This window comes from Aquarana catesbeiana, unplaced genomic scaffold, assembly GCF_042186555.1.
Source record: "Aquarana catesbeiana isolate 2022-GZ unplaced genomic scaffold, ASM4218655v1 unanchor235, whole genome shotgun sequence".
Taxonomy (NCBI): domain Eukaryota; kingdom Metazoa; phylum Chordata; class Amphibia; order Anura; family Ranidae; genus Aquarana; species Aquarana catesbeiana.
The window spans coordinates 120,612-139,086 of NW_027362663.1; the positions used below are offsets into that span (position 1 = coordinate 120,612).

Here is an 18,475-nt window from a genome sequence, read left to right on the forward strand (position 1 = left end):
AAAACACACATCAATTGCAGCCACTGTGCCAATCAAATGCAGCCACTGTGACCATCAAATGCAGCCACTGTGCCCATCAAATGCAGCCACTGTGCCCATCAAATGCAGCCACTGTGCCCATCAAATGCAGCCACTGTGCCATCAATTGCAGCCACTGTGCCCATGAAGTGCAGCCACCGTGTCCATCAAGTGCAGCCACTGTGTCCATCAAATGCAACCACTGTGCCCATGAAGTGCACCCACTGTGCCCATGAAGTGCACCCACTGTGCCCATCAAATGCAGCCACTGTGCCCATCAAATGCAGCCACTGTGCCCATCAAATGCAGCCACTGTTCCATCAAGTGCACCCACTGTGCCATCAAATGCAGCCACTGTCCCCCTCAAATGCAGCCACAGTGCCCTCAAATGCAGCCACTGTGCCCTCAAATGCAGCCACTGTGCCCATAAAATGCAGCCACTGTTCCTATAAGTGCAGCCACTGTGCCCATCAAATGCAGCCACTGTGCCCATTAAAAGCAGCCACTGTGCCCATCAAAAGCAGCCACTGTGCCCATCAAAAGCAGCCACTGTGCCCATCAAAAGCAGCCACTGTGCCCATCAAATGCAGCCACTGTGCCCATGAAGTGCAGCCACTGTGCCATCAAATGCAGCCACTGTGCCCATCAAATGGATGCCACCCCCTTTGTGGCAGACAGCATCTGTTTGATTGGGGAGAGGATATGTGCTAGGGGGGCTTTGGGAGGGGAGAAGATATGTTCTGGGGGGGATAGAGCCGGAATGGGATTGGGGGAATGGATGGAGCCAGAATGGGATCGGGGGATGGATAGAGCTGGGCTGGGATCGGGGTGGTAGATGGAGCCGGGAAAGGATTGGGGGGATGGAGGGAGCCAGGATGGGATCGAGAGGATGGAGGGAGCCGGGATGGAATGGGGGGAATGGAGGGAGCCGGGATGGGATCGGGGGATGGATGGAGCCAGGATGGGATCGGGGGATGGATGGAGCCGGGATGGTTTGGGGGGATGGATGGAGCCAGGATGGGTTGGGGGGAATGGATGGAGCCGGGATGAGATTGGGGGGAATGGATGGAGCTAGGATTGGATTGGGGGGTGGATGGAGCCAGGATGGGATCAGGGGGGAATGGATGGAGCCGGGATGGGATTGAGGGAATAGATGGAGCCGGGATGGGATCAGGAGGATGGATGGAGCCAGGATTGGATTGGGGTGGGGTGGATGGAGTTGGGATGGTATGGGGGGATGGGAATTGGATCAGGGGGGATGGATGGAGCCAGGATGGGATTGGGGTGAATGGAGCTGGGATGGTATGGGGAATGGATGGAGCTGGGATTGGATCGGGGGATGCATGGAGCTGGGATGGGATTGGGGTGGATGGAGCTGGTATGGGATCTGGGGGATGGATGGAGCCGGGATGGTATGGGGGGATGGATGGAGCTGTGATTGGATAGGGGGATGGATGGACCCGGGATGGTATGGGGGGATGGATGGAGCTGGGATTGGATCGGGGGATGGATGGAGCCAGGATGGGATTGGGGTGGGATGGATGGAGCCGTGATGGGATTAGGGTGGGGTGGATGGAGCCAGGATTGGATCGGGGGGATGGATGGAGCTGGGATTGGATCGGGGGATGGATGGAGCCAGGATGGGATTGGGGTGGGATGGATGGAGCTGTGACTCCTTCCCTGCTCCTCCGCGCACAGGAAAACATCACAGCACAGGAGGAGGAGGAGGGGCGGGTTCAGTTCGCTTCGCTCCGCAGTGCACTGTGTGTGTCAGGCAGCTGGGGAGAGATGCCGGCTGCAATGCACAGTGGAGTGGAGCTTGCAGGGTGCGGGAGCGGAGACACCCCGCACAAGCCGCGGGCATTGCGGAAATCTGATTTGCGGGGACTCCGGATCGAGAATGCAGGGCGGTCCCGGCGAATCATCGAGGTTGCGGTATGGGTAAATTAGGCAGCCACGAAGCCCCTTTGGGGGTGAGGCCTAAGGCGACCGCCTAATTTGACTAATTAGAGAGCCGCCCCTGGCGCTGGCTTCTCGACTGGGCTTCTCGGCTCTTCTCGGTTCATTCATTGGATGATTGATAGCAGCGCAGCCATTGGCTCCCGCTGCTGTCAATTAAATCAATGATGCGGTGCGCCGGGGGGTGGGGCCAAGTGATGCAGTCGGCGGCTATATCACGGGAGCGCTCCCGCAAGCTAACCCCCTTGGGAGAACGTTTCCCAGAATGTGGGTTAGCTGATGTGGGGAGGAGCCAAGACAGCCGCCGAGGGACCCCAGAAGAGGAGGAACGGGGACACTCTGTGCAAAACGAGCTGCACAGTGGAGGCAAGTATGATATGTTTGTTATTTAAAAAAAAAAAAAATGAACCCTTACTACCCCTTTAACCACTTGCTTACAGGGCACTTAAACCCCCCTCCTGCCCAGACCAATTTTCAGCTCTCAGGGCTGTCACACTTTGAATAACAATTACTCAGTCATACAACACTGTACCCAAATGAAATTTTTATCATTTTTTTCCCACAAATAGATCTTTCTTTTGGTGGTATTTAATCACAGCTGGGATTTTTATTTTTTGCTAAACAAACAAAAAAAGATGGAAAATTTTGAAAGAAAAAAAAAATCAAGTTTCATAGTTTGTTATAAAATTTTGCAAACAGGTAATTTTTCTCCTTCATTGATATGCGCTGATGAGGCGGCACTGGTGGGCACTGATAGGCTGCACTGATGGGCACAGGCACAGTTAAGGCAGCACTGATGGGCCAAGTTAAGGCGGCACTGATAGGCACAGATAAGGTGGCACTGATCGGCACAGATAAGGCGGCACTGATAGGCACAGATAAAGCGGCACTGATGGGGACAGATAAGGCGGCACTGATAGGCACAGATAAGGCAGCACTGATGGGGACAGATAAGGCGGCACTGATAGGCACAGATAAGGTGGCACTGATGGGGACAGATAAGGCGGTACTGATGGGCACAGATAAGGCAGCACTGATGGCCACTGATGGGTGGCACGGATGGGTGGCACGGATAGGTGGCGCTGATGGCCACTGATAGGTGGCACTGATGGGCAGCACTGATGGGGGGCACTGATGGGTGACACTGATGGGCACTTATGGGCACTGGTAGGTGACACTGATGGGCACTGATAGGTGGCACTGATGTGCAGCACTGTTGTTGTGGCACTGATTGTGGGCGCTGATGGGTGGCACTGTGGGCACTGATGGGTGGCACTGATGGCCACTGATGGGTGGCACTGATGGGTGATGCTGGTGGGCACTGGTAGGCGGCACTGCTGCCTATTGCTATGTGTCACTGGCAGGGGGCACAGATGATCGCCGTGATCAAGAATGATGTCCCTCTCAGGGCCGCCGGTGATCGGCTTTTTTTTTCCTCCTCACGCTGTCAGCGCGAGGAGAAAAAATAGCCGATTACCGGCTCTGTTTACATCACATGATCAGCAGTCATTGGCTGATAGCTGATCATGTGGTAAGGGGTCGGGACCGACCCCTTACTCTGATCTGTGATCAGGCGAGTCTCATAGACTCGCTGATCACCGAGCGAGCCGCAGGCGCCCTGCAAGGGGTGCGCAGGCCGCTCGTGCACGGGACGACGTCAATAGACGTCGTCCCGGCAATGTAGGTCTGTGCTGTTTCCGTCATTTGGCAATAGCGCGGATATGAGGAGGTTCTGAAAATCGATACATGTATGGCCAGCATAAGGTTCAGTTCACACCTTTTCAGTTTGCTTTTGATGTGTTTCTACAGTGCTTTTTGTTGTGCGTTTTTGCACATGTGATTTTGCTGCAATTTGCGCAAATTAAAAAAAGCAAAGTGCTGCAAAAACGCACTACATGCTTTACTGCATCTTCTCCAATGAAGTCTATTGAACCCAAAAATGCACTGTTTTGCGTTGAAAAAAGTCCTTGACCCTTTCCAAATTCGCAGTGGCTGAAAAAAAACATAGATGTGAACGTGTCCCATAGGTAACCATGTTAAATGAACTGTAGTGCGTTTCTGCAAAAAGCACCAAAAAACACATAGATGTGATCCAGGCCTAAGACCTTTAGTAACAGCAGCATGATTTTTTTCGTATCACCTGTCATGTTGGGGTTTAAAAAACTAAAATTAGCCCTTTATAGTACGAAAAGAGCAGATAATCGCTACTATAAGGGGTTCATTTATACTTTCTTACAGTGAAAGTAATAATATATATTACATATATCATATGCTGTATATAATAATAAATACACCCAGAAGTAGGATATATGGACATTATATCTAGGAGTCACACATGAAGCTATATGAAGGGGGGAAGGGAGATAGAAATCTTTTATATTAAAGTAGTACTAAAAGCTGAGACTTTTTTTTTATGGATATGATCATTTTAAATATAATGTAAAATACTGGTAAAATATTACATTAAATGTAATTGTAATGCCTTTTTTTTAATCAACAAAAATGTTATACTTATTTGCTCTGTGTAATGGTTTTGCAAAGAGCAGCCCTGATCCTCCTCTTCTGGTGTCCCCCACTAACACTTCTGGCTCCTCCTGCCTTCAGAGTGCCCCAATAGCAAGCTGCAAAGTATAGTATAGAGTGCCCCTGTAGCAAGGTAAAAAAACTTCTGACTTTAGAACCACTCACTTCCTGCCCAGGACTACATGTCCCATGAGGCATTGCTCCTCACACATTCACAAGTTCCCAGGCACTTACATGCATTGAGGGTGTACTGAGCTGTATGTGTGCTGCACTGTATTTCCTGATATGTAAACAAATAATGCATTCTGTATGCAGGCCAGCTAATCAGCTGGCTGATTAATCGATTATGAAAATAGTTGACAACTATATTCATAATCGATTCGTTGTTTCAGCCCTAGCAGCAATACTCATGTATTTTGCTGCATGGAGATGCATGTCAAGTAGAAATCCCATTATTTCCTATGTGGCTGGTTCCCATTGATGTGCCGCAGTTTAGTGTGAAAGGGAATCTACTGTATATGGAGCCGTTCACACCTCCAATTTGTTCATTACCATGTACTCCGCAATATACCCACAACATTCATTGTAACTTCAGACTAATGCCGCGTACACACGGCCGGAATTTCCGACGGGAAATGTTCGATGTGAGCTTGTTGTCGGAAAGTCCGACCGTGTGTATGCTCCATCGAACACTTGCTGTCGGAATTTCTGCACACAAATGTTTGAGAGCTGGTTCTCAAGTTTTCCACCAACAAAACTTGTCGTCGGAAATTCCGAGCGTGTGTACACAAGTCCGACGCACAAAATTCTACGCATGCTAGGAATCAAGTACGAGTGGCGCAGCGGCTATTGAACTTCCTTTTTCTAGTCCCGTCGTACGTGTTGTACGTCACCGCGTTCTTGGCAATGGGAATTTCCGACAACATTTGTGTGAACGTGTGTATGCAAGACAAGTTTGAGCCAACATCCTTCGGAAAAAAATCCATGGTTACGCGGCATAAGACTTTTCACGTGGGTGACAACTCACCTTCATCTCACAAGGGAGATCCAACCAATATTCCATGAAATCATCCATCCAAATGTCCCAACATTTTTTTTTTTAAGATCCTCCGCACTGATTAATCATTGGATGTGTCTACTTCTGCCCGTCACTGGAAGGAAATGTCATCTTTGTTTCCTGTTTCTCCCTCCAGTATTGTTAGGTGTAATATGACATTATCGTGCTGTGATGATCTTTGCTCAGTTATCACCACAAACCAAACTCTGACCAGACTGGAGATAATATTAAATGATGAGAAGATGTCAGACCCAGAAATGGATCGTTGTTGTGAGGTCCCCCGTCAAGCGGGATTCATTGTGGAGAGATGGTAAGAAGTATTATATTGGAGGTAATGCACATACTAAGCCTTAGAATGGGAATAGTAAAATGTATACAGCATTGGATGGTGATGAGATGATGGAAGTAGGACAATGTTTGGAGGTCTTCTGACACCCGGGCTGCACTGTAATGTAAATGAAAGGACGGGGTGGCAAACATTCTATACAATTTCTGTAGAACCCATTGGAGGTCTCTCTAGTTATACAGATAATGAGAGAAATAATTTAGATTTCCTGTGTCAGTCACAGATTTCTGCTCATTAAAGATGGGGATAAGGAAAATCACATCCACCACCAATAATCTTAGTCAGATCCTACAATCTTCCACAAGTTTTTACCTTAAAAGAAAAATAACTTTACTTCCATTAAAATATCCCCCACCCCCACTATTTATCCAATGTGTTAGTATAACTGAGCCAATCAGATATGTGTTCTCAGTCTGTACACATGACAGCCCAGCACAACAGGCTTACAGTCTCTGCTATCCCAATGGTTGGATGAGTGTGTGGGCCTCTGCCATGGTGATGACCCCTCAGGATTAGGTTTGTGATTCACAAAGTGGTGGGGGCCCTATAAATGGGTGACACTTTTCAAACCCCTAAAATGTGAGGACAGAAGGGATGGTTTGGTGTATTTGCATACTGGGGTCAGTTATGAAGAGATGAGTAATACAAAAAAGGAAGCCACTGCCCCACCTAACACATGCTGCCTTCCAATGCTACTTGCTGCAATGGCCAGTTATAGCTGGGGGCAGTGGCTTCCTTTTTTGTATTACTGTTATATTGGTCAGGCAACACACTGACACCTTTGTAGCCATTGTGCTATGTGCTGAGTGTTCAGTGTGCCCCTGTACCTTTAGGAAGGGGTGGGCTCCCTTTAGTCCATCTGCCCTCCATCTATCCATCAGAATGCATGTGCTTCCATTATGGAGTCACTCATAAGCTAGTGATAGAACTACAGATACCAGGGTGCCTTGGCGGGGCCTGTAGCTTACACATGTATTTTCAAGTGTGTGCAGACTAAACCCCTGTTTTTAACGCATACTGTTAGGTTAATTTGGTTGTCCGTGGGCTGGTCGGTAAGTGAGCTTGGAGTTTTCCTTGGCTTTTTTTCTAACTTATGAAGAGATGAGATCACACATCCTGCCACCTCCATACAATCTACCTCAAATCTACTCTCAGCATAAGAGACCACTTGTACGGCTGCAGATTTGTACATTACACATCACACACATTTCCAGAAATGCAGTATAAAAATGACCCTCATCTCTTACAGAGCACAATACAAGCCCCCCTTTCATCATTTCTTACAGAGCACAGTACGAGCCCCCCCTTTTCTATAACTTCTTACAGAGCACAGTACGAGCCCCCCTTTTCTATAATTTCTTACAAAGCACAGTACAAGCTCCCCCTTTTCCGTAATTTCTTACAGAGCACAGTACGAGCTCCCCCTTTTCCACAATTTCTTACAGAGCACAGTACAAGCCCCCCTTTTCCATAATTTCTTACAGAGCATAGTACGAGCTCCCCCTTTTCCATCATTTCTTACAAAGCACAGTACGAGTGCCCCCTTTTCCACCATTTCTTACAGAGCACAGTACAAGCTCCCCCTTTTCCATAATTTCTTACGGAGCACAGTACAAGCCCCCTTTTTCATAATTTCTTACAGAGCACAGTACAAGCTCCCCCTTTTCCATAATTTCTTACAGAGCACAGTATGAGCTCCCCCTTTTCCATAATTTCTTACAGAGCACAGTACAAGCTCCCCCTTTCCCATCATTTCTTACAGAGCACAGTACAAGCGCCCCCTTTTCCATAATTTCTTACAGAGCACAGTACAAGCCCCCCTTTTCCATAATTTATTACAGAGCACAGTACGAGCCCCCCTATTCCATCATTTCTTACAAAGCACAGTACGAGCCCACCTTTTCCATCATTTTCTAAAGAGCACAGTGCAAGCTCCCCCTTTTCCATCATTTTTTACAGAGCACAGTACAAGCCCCGCTTTTCCATAATTTCTTACAGAGCACAGTACGAGCTCCCCCTTTTCCATCATTTCTTACAAAGCACAGTACGAGCTCCCCCTTTTCCATCATTTCATACAAAGCACAGTACGAGCTCTAGGGATGAGCCGAACACCCCCCGGTTCGGTTCGCACCAGAACCCGCGAACGGACCGAAAGTTCGCACGAACGTTAGAACCCCATTGACGTCTATGGGACTCGAACGTTCGAAATCAAAAGTGCTCATTTTAAAGGCTAATTTGCATGGTATTGTCCTAAAAAGGGTTTGGGGACCCGGGTCCTACCCCAGGGGACATGTATCAATGCAAAAAAAACTTTTAAAAACGGCCGTTTTTTCGGGAGCAGTGATTTTAATGATGCTTAAAGTAAAAAAAAAAAAGTGAAATATTCCTTTAAATATCGTACCTGGGGGGTGTCTATAGTATGCCTGTAAAGTGACGCGTGTTTCCCATGTTTAGAACAGTCCCTGCACCAAATGTCATTTTTAAAGGAAAAAATCTCATTTAAAACTGCTTGCGGGTTTAATGTCATGTCGGGTCATGGCAATATGGATGAAAATCAGTGAGACAAACGGCATGGGTACCCCCCAGTCCATTACCAGTCCCTTTGGGTCTTGTATGGATATTAAGGGGAACCCCGCACCCAAATTAAAATAAGGAAAGGTGTGGGGCCACCAGGCCCTATATACTCTGAACAGCAGTATACAGGCGGTGCAAACAAGACAGGGACTGTAGGTTTGTTGTTAAGTAGAATCTGTTTGTAATTTTGAACATTTTTAACGTGTTTAGCTCCAGCCAAAAAATCTTTTCTAAGCTTTTTGGAAAACATAGGGAAGGGTTATCACCCCTGTGACATTTGTTTTGCTGTCTTTCCTCCTCTTCAGAAGATTTCACCTCACTTTTTTGTCCCAATGAAAAATGTTTTTTGAAAATTTGGGTTTTTTTGTGGAACAAGGATTGGAAAGCATCAGTGGAAAGGAGAACTTGTTTTCCCATATTAACTCTTACAGGAGAGAATTTCCCTTCCTAGGGGTAGATTTCATCTCACTTCCTGTTGTCTCCTTCCGTTTACAAGTAGGAGTCGTTTGTAAGTTAGATGTTTGAAAGTAGGGTCCTGCCCTATATACTCAGCAGAAATTTGGGCCTTAGGTGTTGCTGTGGCCACAACACTGTAAGCCCTCACAGGGCCCTGCTGTGAAATATTAGATCAAGAATTGTAATTACATGCCCCTGTTGAACAGGAGCTGAAAAATTAGGCCTTAGGCACTGGTGCTGGTGCCACAACACTGCAACCCCTCACAGACACTCTAGTTGGAACGCAGGAACGAGCCCTGCTGCAAATTATTGCTTCAAAAATTGTAATTACACGCCCCTGTTAGACAGGGGCAGAAAAATTGGGCCTTAGGCACTGGTGCTGGTGCCACAACACTGCAACCCCTCACAGACACTCTAGTTGGAACGCAGGAACGAGCCCTGCTGCAAAGTATTGCATCAAAAATTGTAATTACACGCCCCTGTTAGACAGGGGCAGAAAAATTGGGCCCTAGGCACTGGTGCTGGTGCCACAACACTGCAACCCCTCACAGACACTCTAGTTGGAATGCAGGAACGAGCCCTGCTGCAAAGTATTACATCAAAAATTGTAATTACACGCCCCTGTTAAACAGGGGCTGAAAAATTGTGCCTTAGGCACTGGTGGTGGCGCCCAGAACCAAAAATGTTCTTACAAGCTATCAGCGTGATGATTGAGGAGGAAGAGGATAATTACTCAGGGATAGTCACTCAGCATCAGCATAGGCAGTCTTTGAAGGGATCTGAGATTTCAAAAAAAATTATTCGGTTACATCAGCATCAGGTGCTTGGTAGCTGGTGGTGATCCAAGACTCATTCATTTTTATGAAGGTCAGCCGATCGACCGAGTCGGTGGACAGACGCACCCTGTGATCGGTTACCACGCCTCCAGCAGCACTGAATGTGCGTTCCGAAAGAACGCTGGATGCAGGACAGGCCAGTAGCTCAATTGCATACTGTGCAAGCTCTGGCCAGTGATCCATCCTCAAGACCCAGTAACCCAGAGGATTTTCGGTGGGAAAGGTGTCCAAGTCTGATCTTGCCCCTAGGTATTCCTGCACCATGTAAAACAGACGCTGGCGATGGTTGCTGGAACCGATCATACCTTGGGGCTGCGGACCAAAAAATTGTCTGAACGCATCGGTCAGACGGCCACCTTCTCCACCGCTCCTTCTTTGACTGACCGAAGCCTCAGCAACACGTTGTCCAGAAACAGGAGTTTGTAACCTCCCAGTCTCTGGGAACGCGTTGCACAGACCTTTCTGCAAGGCCTCCCGAAGATGTTTCATCCTCTGCTCCCTCTGCGATGGCAAGATAAGGTCCGCAACCTTACCCTTGTAACGTGGATCAAGGAGGGTTGCCAGCCAGTATTGGTCCTTCTCCTTGATACCACGAATACGAGGATCCTTACGCAGGCTTTGCAGGATCAGGGAGGCCATGCAGCGTAGGTTTGCTGAGGCATTCGGTCCGGAGTCCTCTGGGTCACTAAGAACGACATGGTCCGCAGCCACCTCCTCCCAGCCACGTACAAGTCCATGTGTTTCTTGGGACTGATCCCTTAAAGACTGCTGCTGATGCTGAGTGCCAGGCTCCACCTCCATACTGACACAATCTTCCTCCTCCTCCTCTTCCTCCTCCTCCTCTTCCTGTGTGATCGGCGGGCACGCAGGAACACTGTCTGGATAAAGGGGGCCTTGAGAGCTAAGGAAGTCCTCCTCTTCCTGCCTCTGTTCTGCCTCAAGTGCCCTGTCCATTATTCCACGCAGCGTGTGCTCCAATAGGTGGACAAGGGGGACAGTGTCACTGATGCATGCACTGTCACTGCTCACCATCCTCGTGGCCTCCTCGAATGGTGACAGGACAGTGCATGCATCCCTGATCATGGCCCACTGGCGTGGGGAAAAAAAACCAAGCTCCCCTGACCCTGTCCTGGTGCCATAGTCGCACAGGTACTCATTGATGGCCCTCTGCTGCGTGTGCAGCCGCTGCAGCATGGCCAACGTTGAGTTCCACCTGGTGGGCATGTCACAGATTAGGCGGTTCTTGGGCAGGTTAAACTCCTTTTGGAGGTCCGTCAGCCGAGCACTGGCATTATATGACCGGCGGAAATGCACACAGACTTTCCTGGCCTGCCTCAGGACATCCTGTAAGCCCGGGTACCTGCCCAAGAACCGCTGCACCACCAAGTTAAGGACGTGAGCCAAACAGGGCACATGGGTCATTTGTCCCTGTCGGAGGGCAGAGAGGAGGTTGGTGCCATTGTCGCAAACCACCATTCCTGCCTTAAGTTGGCGTGGCGTCAACCACCTCTGAACCTGCCCCTGCAGAGCTGACAGAACCTCTGCCCCAGTGTGGCTCCTGTCCCCCAAGCACACCAGCTCAAGCACCGCATGGCATCTTTTGGCCTGCGTACTTGCGTAGCCCCTTGAACGCCTACGGAGCACCGCTGGTTCCGAGGAAGAGGCCATGGAGGAAGAAGAAGAGGAGGGGGTGGAGGAGAGAGGTGTGTCACAATCAGCATTTTGGAGGCGTGGTGGCGGAACAACCTCCAACACTACTGCACCTTGTCCTGCATCCTTCCCAGCTGCCAGCAGAGTCACCCAATGCGCCGTGAAACTTAGGTAACGTCCCTGTCCATGCCTGCTGGACCATGAGTCAGCGGTAATATGCACCTTACCGCTGACCGCCCTGTCCAGCGAGGCATGGACATTGCCTTCCACATGCCGGTAGAGAGCCGGAATCGCCTTCCGTGAGAAAAAGTGGCGTTTGGGTACCTGCCACTGAGGAACCGCACATTCCACAAACTCACGGAAGGGGGCAGAGTCTACCAACTGAAAAGGCAGCAGTTGAAGTGCTAGCAATTTTGCCAAGCTAGCATTCAACCGCTGGGCATGTGGATGGCTGGGAGCAAACTTCTTTCGGCGGTGCAGCAGCTGGGGCAGGGAAATTTGCCTGGTACAATCTGACGTCGGTGTACCAAAAGCAGATTGCCCACAAGTACTTGGTTGTGACACACCTAATTCTACACCTTCATTCCTCTCACTGCAGGTCTCAGAGAGGACTGAAGGTCTAGTGGGGTTGGAAATCTCAGCTGATGAGGAGCAAGGAGAGATCCTCTTTGTTCTTTGGTGTGGGTCTTTTAGATACGCTTGCCAACGAACTGCATGGCAGGTCAACATATGTCTGGTCAAGCATGTGGTACCCAAGCGGGAGATATTTTGGCCACGCGAGATACGCTTGAGACATATGTTGCAAATAGCAGCGGTGCGATCTGATGCACTCGTCTCAAAAAAGGCCCACACCAAAGAACTTTTTGAATAACGCGCAGAGACTGCAGCGCCCTGCACATGTGGAGCTTTGGGGTGTGATGCAGTCAATGTGCTGCCCTTAGGCTGGCCCCTGGAGGGCATCCTGCCTCGTTGGTGATGTGCTGCCGCCTCCTCCTCCTCCTCCTCCTCCTCCTCCTCTCTCCTATCAGGCACCCACGTTGAGTCAGTGACCTCATCATCCCCTCCCTCCTCATCACTGGAGCAAACCTGGCAGTATGCTGCAGCAGGGGGAGCATGACTGCCAGATTGCTGTCCTTCTTGGGCACCCCCTCTGTCCGCGCTCATGTTACTGCCTTCATCGAGCTCAGTATCGTCATCAGAGCCTTCCAAACGCTGGGCATCCTCCTGGAGCATGTACCCAACACTGTGGTCAAACAGTTCGAGGGAATCCTCATGAGGACATGGTGGAGCTAGGGAAGGAGTCACTGATGACATTGAGCTGAGGGAAGAGGCCGCTGCTTTGCCAGACAAAGCACCCTGGGCATGGGTGAGAGAGGATGAGGAGGATGAGGACGGCTTGGTCATCCACTCGACCAAGTCTTCCGCATGTTGCGGCTCAACATGGCCAGCTGCCGAAAAAAAGGCCAAGCGTGTCCCATGGCCACGTGCTGATGAGGATGCACCGTCTCCACGACCAGCACTAGACACAGAGCCTGCTTGCCCTCTCTTATTGGCTTGTGACTGTCTGCCTCTCCTTCTTGGCCTTCCAGACATACTAATGGCCTGTAGCTGCACTAAGCTGGGATAGAACACCTGTAATTTTCTTCAAGTAGCTTTATATACTGTAACCAGACAAGCCTGCCTGTCAGTAGGAAGATAACAGGAACGGATCTAGCTGAACACTGTGAGCAGGACGCACTGTACTAAATGTAAATAGTCTAGCTGCCTGACCGTGGTACTAATAGGATCAAATAGAACACCTGTAATTTTCTTCAGGTAGCTTTATATACTGTAACCAGACAAGCCTGCCTGTCAGTAGGAAGATAACAGGAACGGATCTAGCTGTACACTGTGAGCAGGACGCACTGTACTAAATGTAAATAGTCTAGCTGCCTGACCGTGGTACTAATAGGATCAAATAGAACACCTGTAATTTTCTTCAGGTAGCTTTATATACTGTAACCAGACAAGCCTGCCTGTCAGTAGGAAGATAACAGGAACGGATCTAGCTGTACACTGTGAGCAGGACGCACTGTACTAAATGTAAATAGTCTAGCTGCCTGACCGTGGTACTAATAGGATCAAATAGAACACCTGTAATTTTCTTCAGGTAGCTTTATATACTGTAACCAGACAAGCCTGCCTGTCAGTAGGAAGATAACAGGAACGGATCTAGCTGTACACTGTGAGCAGGACGCACTGTACTAAATGTAAATAGTCTAGCTGCCTGACCGTGGTACTAATAGGATCAAATAGAACACCTGTAATTTTCTTCAGGTAGCTTTATATACTGTAACCAGACAAGCCTGCCTGTCAGTAGGAAGATAACAGGAACGGATCTAGCTGAACACTGTGAGCAGGACGCACTGTACTAAATGTAAATAGTCTAGCTGCCTGACCGTGGTACTAATAGGATCAAATAGAACACCTGTAATTTTCTTCAGGTAGCTTTATATACTGTAACCAGACAAGCCTGCCGGTCAGTAGGAATTTAACAGGAACGGATCTAGCTGAACACTGTGAGCAGGACGCACTGCACTAAATGTAAATAGCAGGAACGGATCTAGCTGAACACTGTGAGCAGGACGCACTGCACTAAATGTAAATAGTCTAGAAGATAACAGGAACGGATCTAGCTGAACACTGTGAGCAGGACGCACTGCACTAAATGTAAATAGTCTAGAAGATAACAGGAACGGATCTAGCTGAACACTGTGAGCAGGACGCACTGCACTAAATGTAAATAGCAGGAACGGCTCTAGCTGAACACTGTGCGCAGGACGCACTGCACTAAATGTAAATAGCAGGAACGGATCTAGCTGAACACTGTGAGCAGGACGCACTGCACTAAATGTAAATAGCAGGAACGGATCTAGCTGAACACTGTGAGCAGGACGCACTGCACTAAATGTAAATAGCAGGAACGGATCTAGCTGAACACTGTGAGCAGGACGCACTGCACTAAATGTAAATAGCAGGAACGGATCTAGCTGAACACTGTGAGCAGGACGCACTGCACTAAATGTAAATTGCAGGAACGGATCTAGCTGAACACTGTGAGCAGGACGCACTGCACTAAATGTAAATAGTCTAGAAGATAACAGGAACGGATCTAGCTGAACACTGTGAGCAGGACGCACTGCACTAAATGTAAATAGCAGGAACGGATCTAGCTGAACACTGTGAGCAGGACGCACTGCACTAAATGTAAATAGCAGGAACGGATCTAGCTGAACACTGTGAGCAGGACGCACTGCACTAAATGTAAATAGCAGGAACGGATCTAGCTGAACACTGTGAGCAGGACGCACTGCACTAAATGTAAATTGCAGGAACGGATCTAGCTGAACACTGTGAGCAGGACGCACTGCACTAAATGTAAATAGTCTAGAAGATAACAGGAACGGATCTAGCTGAACACTGTGAGCAGGACGCACTGCACTAAATGTAAATAGCAGGAACGGATCTAGCTGAACACTGTGAGCAGGACGCACTGCATTAAATGTAAATAGTCTAGATAGAAGATAACAGGAACGGATCTAGCTAAACTGAATACAGTGTATATATATATATGCAACACCTGGGATGCATATATATACACAATACACTGTAAGTGCAGCTAACTGACTGACTGTTCTGCCTAATCTATCTAACTCAAATCAAATGACACTGTCTCTCTCTCTCTCTATCTCTCAGCACACCGGAACACACACTACACAGGGCCGCCGTGCAGGCGGCCTTATATAGTGTGGGGTGTGTACTAAATCCCCTGAGCCATAATTGGCCAAAGCCACCCTGGCTTTGGCCAATTACAGCTCTCTCTACTGACAGCGCTGTGATTGGCCAAGCATGCGGGTCATAGTGCATGCTTGGCCAATCATCAGCCAGCAATGCACTGCGATGCCGCAGTGAATTATGGGCCGTGACGCGCCACACGAATTTAGCGTGAACGGCCCATAACGTTCGCAATTCGGCGAACGATCGAACAGCCGATGTTCGAGTCGAACATGGGTTCGACTCGAACACGAAGCTCATCCCTAACGAGCTCCCCCTTTTCCATCATTTCTTACAAAGCACAGTACGAGCTCCCCCTTTTCCATAATTTCTTACAAAGCACAGTACGAGCTCCCCCTTTTCCATCATTTCTTACAAAGCACAGTACGAGCTCCCCCTTTTCCATCATTTCTTACAAAGCACAGTACAAGCTCCCCCTTTTCCATTATTTCTTACAGAGCACAGTACGAGCTCCCCCTTTTCCATCATTTCTTACAGAGTACAGTACGAGCTCCCCCTTTTCCATCATTTCTTACAGAGCACAGTACGAGCGCCCCCTTTTCCATCATTTCTTACAGAGCACAGTACGAGCTCCCCCTTTTCCATCATTTCTTACAAAGCACAGTACAAGCTCCCCCTTTTCCATTATTTCTTACAGAGCACAGTACGAGCTCCCCTTTTCCATCATTTCTTACAGAGCACAGTACGAGCTCCCCCTTTTCCATCATTTCTTACAGAGCACAGTACGAGCGCCCCCTTTTCCATCATTTCTTACAGAGCACAGTACGAGCTCCCCCTTTTCCATCATTAAAGGAACATTTCCTCATTTAACACTCATTTTGTTCTTCATGAAGGGGTGAAGGTTGGATTAAAATTCTATATAGAAGAAGAATTGAAAATGGTCCTGGTGAAGTTGTCTCCTCCTCTGCAGGTAATACATGGATCCTAATATGAAGAGAATGTCCAGAATGGAATTGTCAGATAACCTGTCCATAACACTGATTATTCATCATTCTCCTTTTCTTCACATTCAGATGATGACGGTTCCACTGACTAATATCTACTGAATGTAATTCCAGAATGATCTGAGTGGAGATCTGTCCTTCCTCTAAATCCTCCATTTTATATTGTATTGTTACCCCTAATGTATTAATTACTACAAAATAGAAATGTGATTTTTAGATCTTCAAACCAAAACTGCCATCACTGATGAGACCAGCTTGGCTGGGAAATTCCTGTTTATGACATGAAGATTCATTCTATGCAAGTAGAAGACACTAAACACACAGGGGGGCATTTACTATAGCGATTGCGGTAATTAGTGCTAAAATGCTGCAATCGTGGTAATTAGCACCCATATGGATTTCACTATAGCGCTGGTGCAGAAATACTCCCAAAATCAAATTTACTATAGCTCCCATACAACAGATAGCACACAAACCCTTACTCTAGCTAGGACCTGGAGAATTGCATATGGAAATAATGTTTAGAGCATGATATGATCGCCTAAATGGTACTGAAATATGAAGTATATTTTTTAAAGATAATCTGCTTTTAAAGTGTGTGAAAAATTGAGAGATAAAGTCCCTGTCTATTTACAACTAGATGCCAGCACAACTGAGCATGCTCAGACATGCAAACTACTCTCATTTTAACTCCCATGCCTTTTTTACATGGAGCTATAGTAAATACCAAAATTAAAGTTATGTATCCCAATGCAAGTTTCAGCCATTGATTCTAATGTTACAATTGTAACTTCAACAAATAAATCCTTTTCATGTTGAGATGAAATGTATCTTTCTCTCAAAGAAATGGTCCTTGCAACAATGTTGCTTCTTTTTGTTTTTAAGAATGCTAGAATGTAGAATGCTTTGGTAAAATATTTTTTTTCTCTGTCACTTTCACTTGTTGCTCTCCATCTCACAAACATCTTTACCCAAACTCACACAGGTGTCTTTACAAACCACAAACATTACTGTTGCTAATGCAGATTTAAAATGAGTCACAATTTTGTGTGTTTTTTATTATTTCCAAAGGATTATAACTTGAGCCCAAAAAATGTGATATGTGTACCAACATCAGAAATAAAAATGTAATTCCCAAAAATCAGAGGGTAACATCACTATTCTACACTCACACACCAAGAAACACCAAATATCACAGAACAAATCAAGAAGAATAACTCCTGACTAATGTACTTCCACCACCTATATGTCCAAAGAAATGCAGTATCTGTGTATTTATGTGTAGGAGGGTTCCGCATATGGCAGCACAGTGACTTACAGGCTAGCACTTCTGCCTAACAGCACTGAGATTCTAGTTTTGAATCCCAAACATGCAACTTCATGTAGAGAAGTTGCCTGATCTCCCTATGTTGTTAAACATAACTCCTGACTCAGGGATTTGTCTAAATGTAGTATTTATGTGTAGGAGGGTTCCACCACTATTGCAAATCATGTCATATGTTTTCCATGGGCAAGAACTCAAATCAGCCACAACATTTCCCCATCGCCACTAATTGCAATCTCTTTCCAAGCCAAAACCCACAAAATGACAGATGTTTATCTCGCAGCATGCTGACAGTAATCAGCCATAACCAGCCTTCAAAACAGATAGCAGGTTGTTCACTGGCTCTCTGGCTTCCACAGTACATCTGCATTGATTAACTTCTTGCACCCCTGGGACTTAGGATGGTTTTACACCAAAGAGATGCAGTCTGCAAACGTGTAGCAGCATAGTGCCTAACAGGTTAGCACTTCTGCCTAGCAGCACTGAGGTTCTGAGTTTGAATCCCAATCCTGCTACCTGGCTCCCTGTGTATTGGCTTGTTGGTCGGGTGAGAAACGGAGCTCATCCCTGGGTCTGCTGTGACTGGGACATGCCGGCTTCTGATTATCATACCAATGTGCTATTTATTTTGTATTCTTGTAAGTGTAATACCATTAGACCTGTGTGGTTTTAATAAATTACGCTTTAATTGACGCCATTGCACTACTGGAGTTCTTTTTTTCCTTTGCAAATTATGGGAACTTTTTGATCACTGGATGTTTAGATCAATTGACAGGATATTAACAACCCTGAGGGGTACAATGCTCTTTTTGCCGAACATGAGAGTGTGAGGCAATAACTGCTGGTGAGTGTACATCCAACTGGGGAAGCGGAGATATGTCTCTTTTTCACTTGATGTGGTGTGGAGTCACATAATCAGTTGACTGGTCATCACAGATTAATCATCCAGAAGTG

The 18,475-nt window shown here is 47.4% G+C and overlaps 1 protein-coding gene across 1 annotated transcript in view; it reads left to right on the forward strand.

Moving 5' to 3' along the window:
- LOC141121936 (NACHT, LRR and PYD domains-containing protein 3-like) overlaps window positions 1–18,214 on the forward strand; it is a 52,887-nt gene extending 34,673 nt beyond the window's left edge. Inside the window, exons 8-10 of the mRNA XM_073611693.1 lie at window positions 5,694–5,867; window positions 16,087–16,163; window positions 16,267–18,214. Of these exons, the coding sequence (XP_073467794.1) occupies window positions 5,694–5,867; window positions 16,087–16,163; window positions 16,267–16,289 (274 nt within the window). The 3' untranslated portion in view covers window positions 16,290–18,214. The remainder of the gene's footprint in view (window positions 1–5,693; window positions 5,868–16,086; window positions 16,164–16,266) is intronic.
- Window positions 18,215–18,475: the final 261 nt, after the last annotated feature.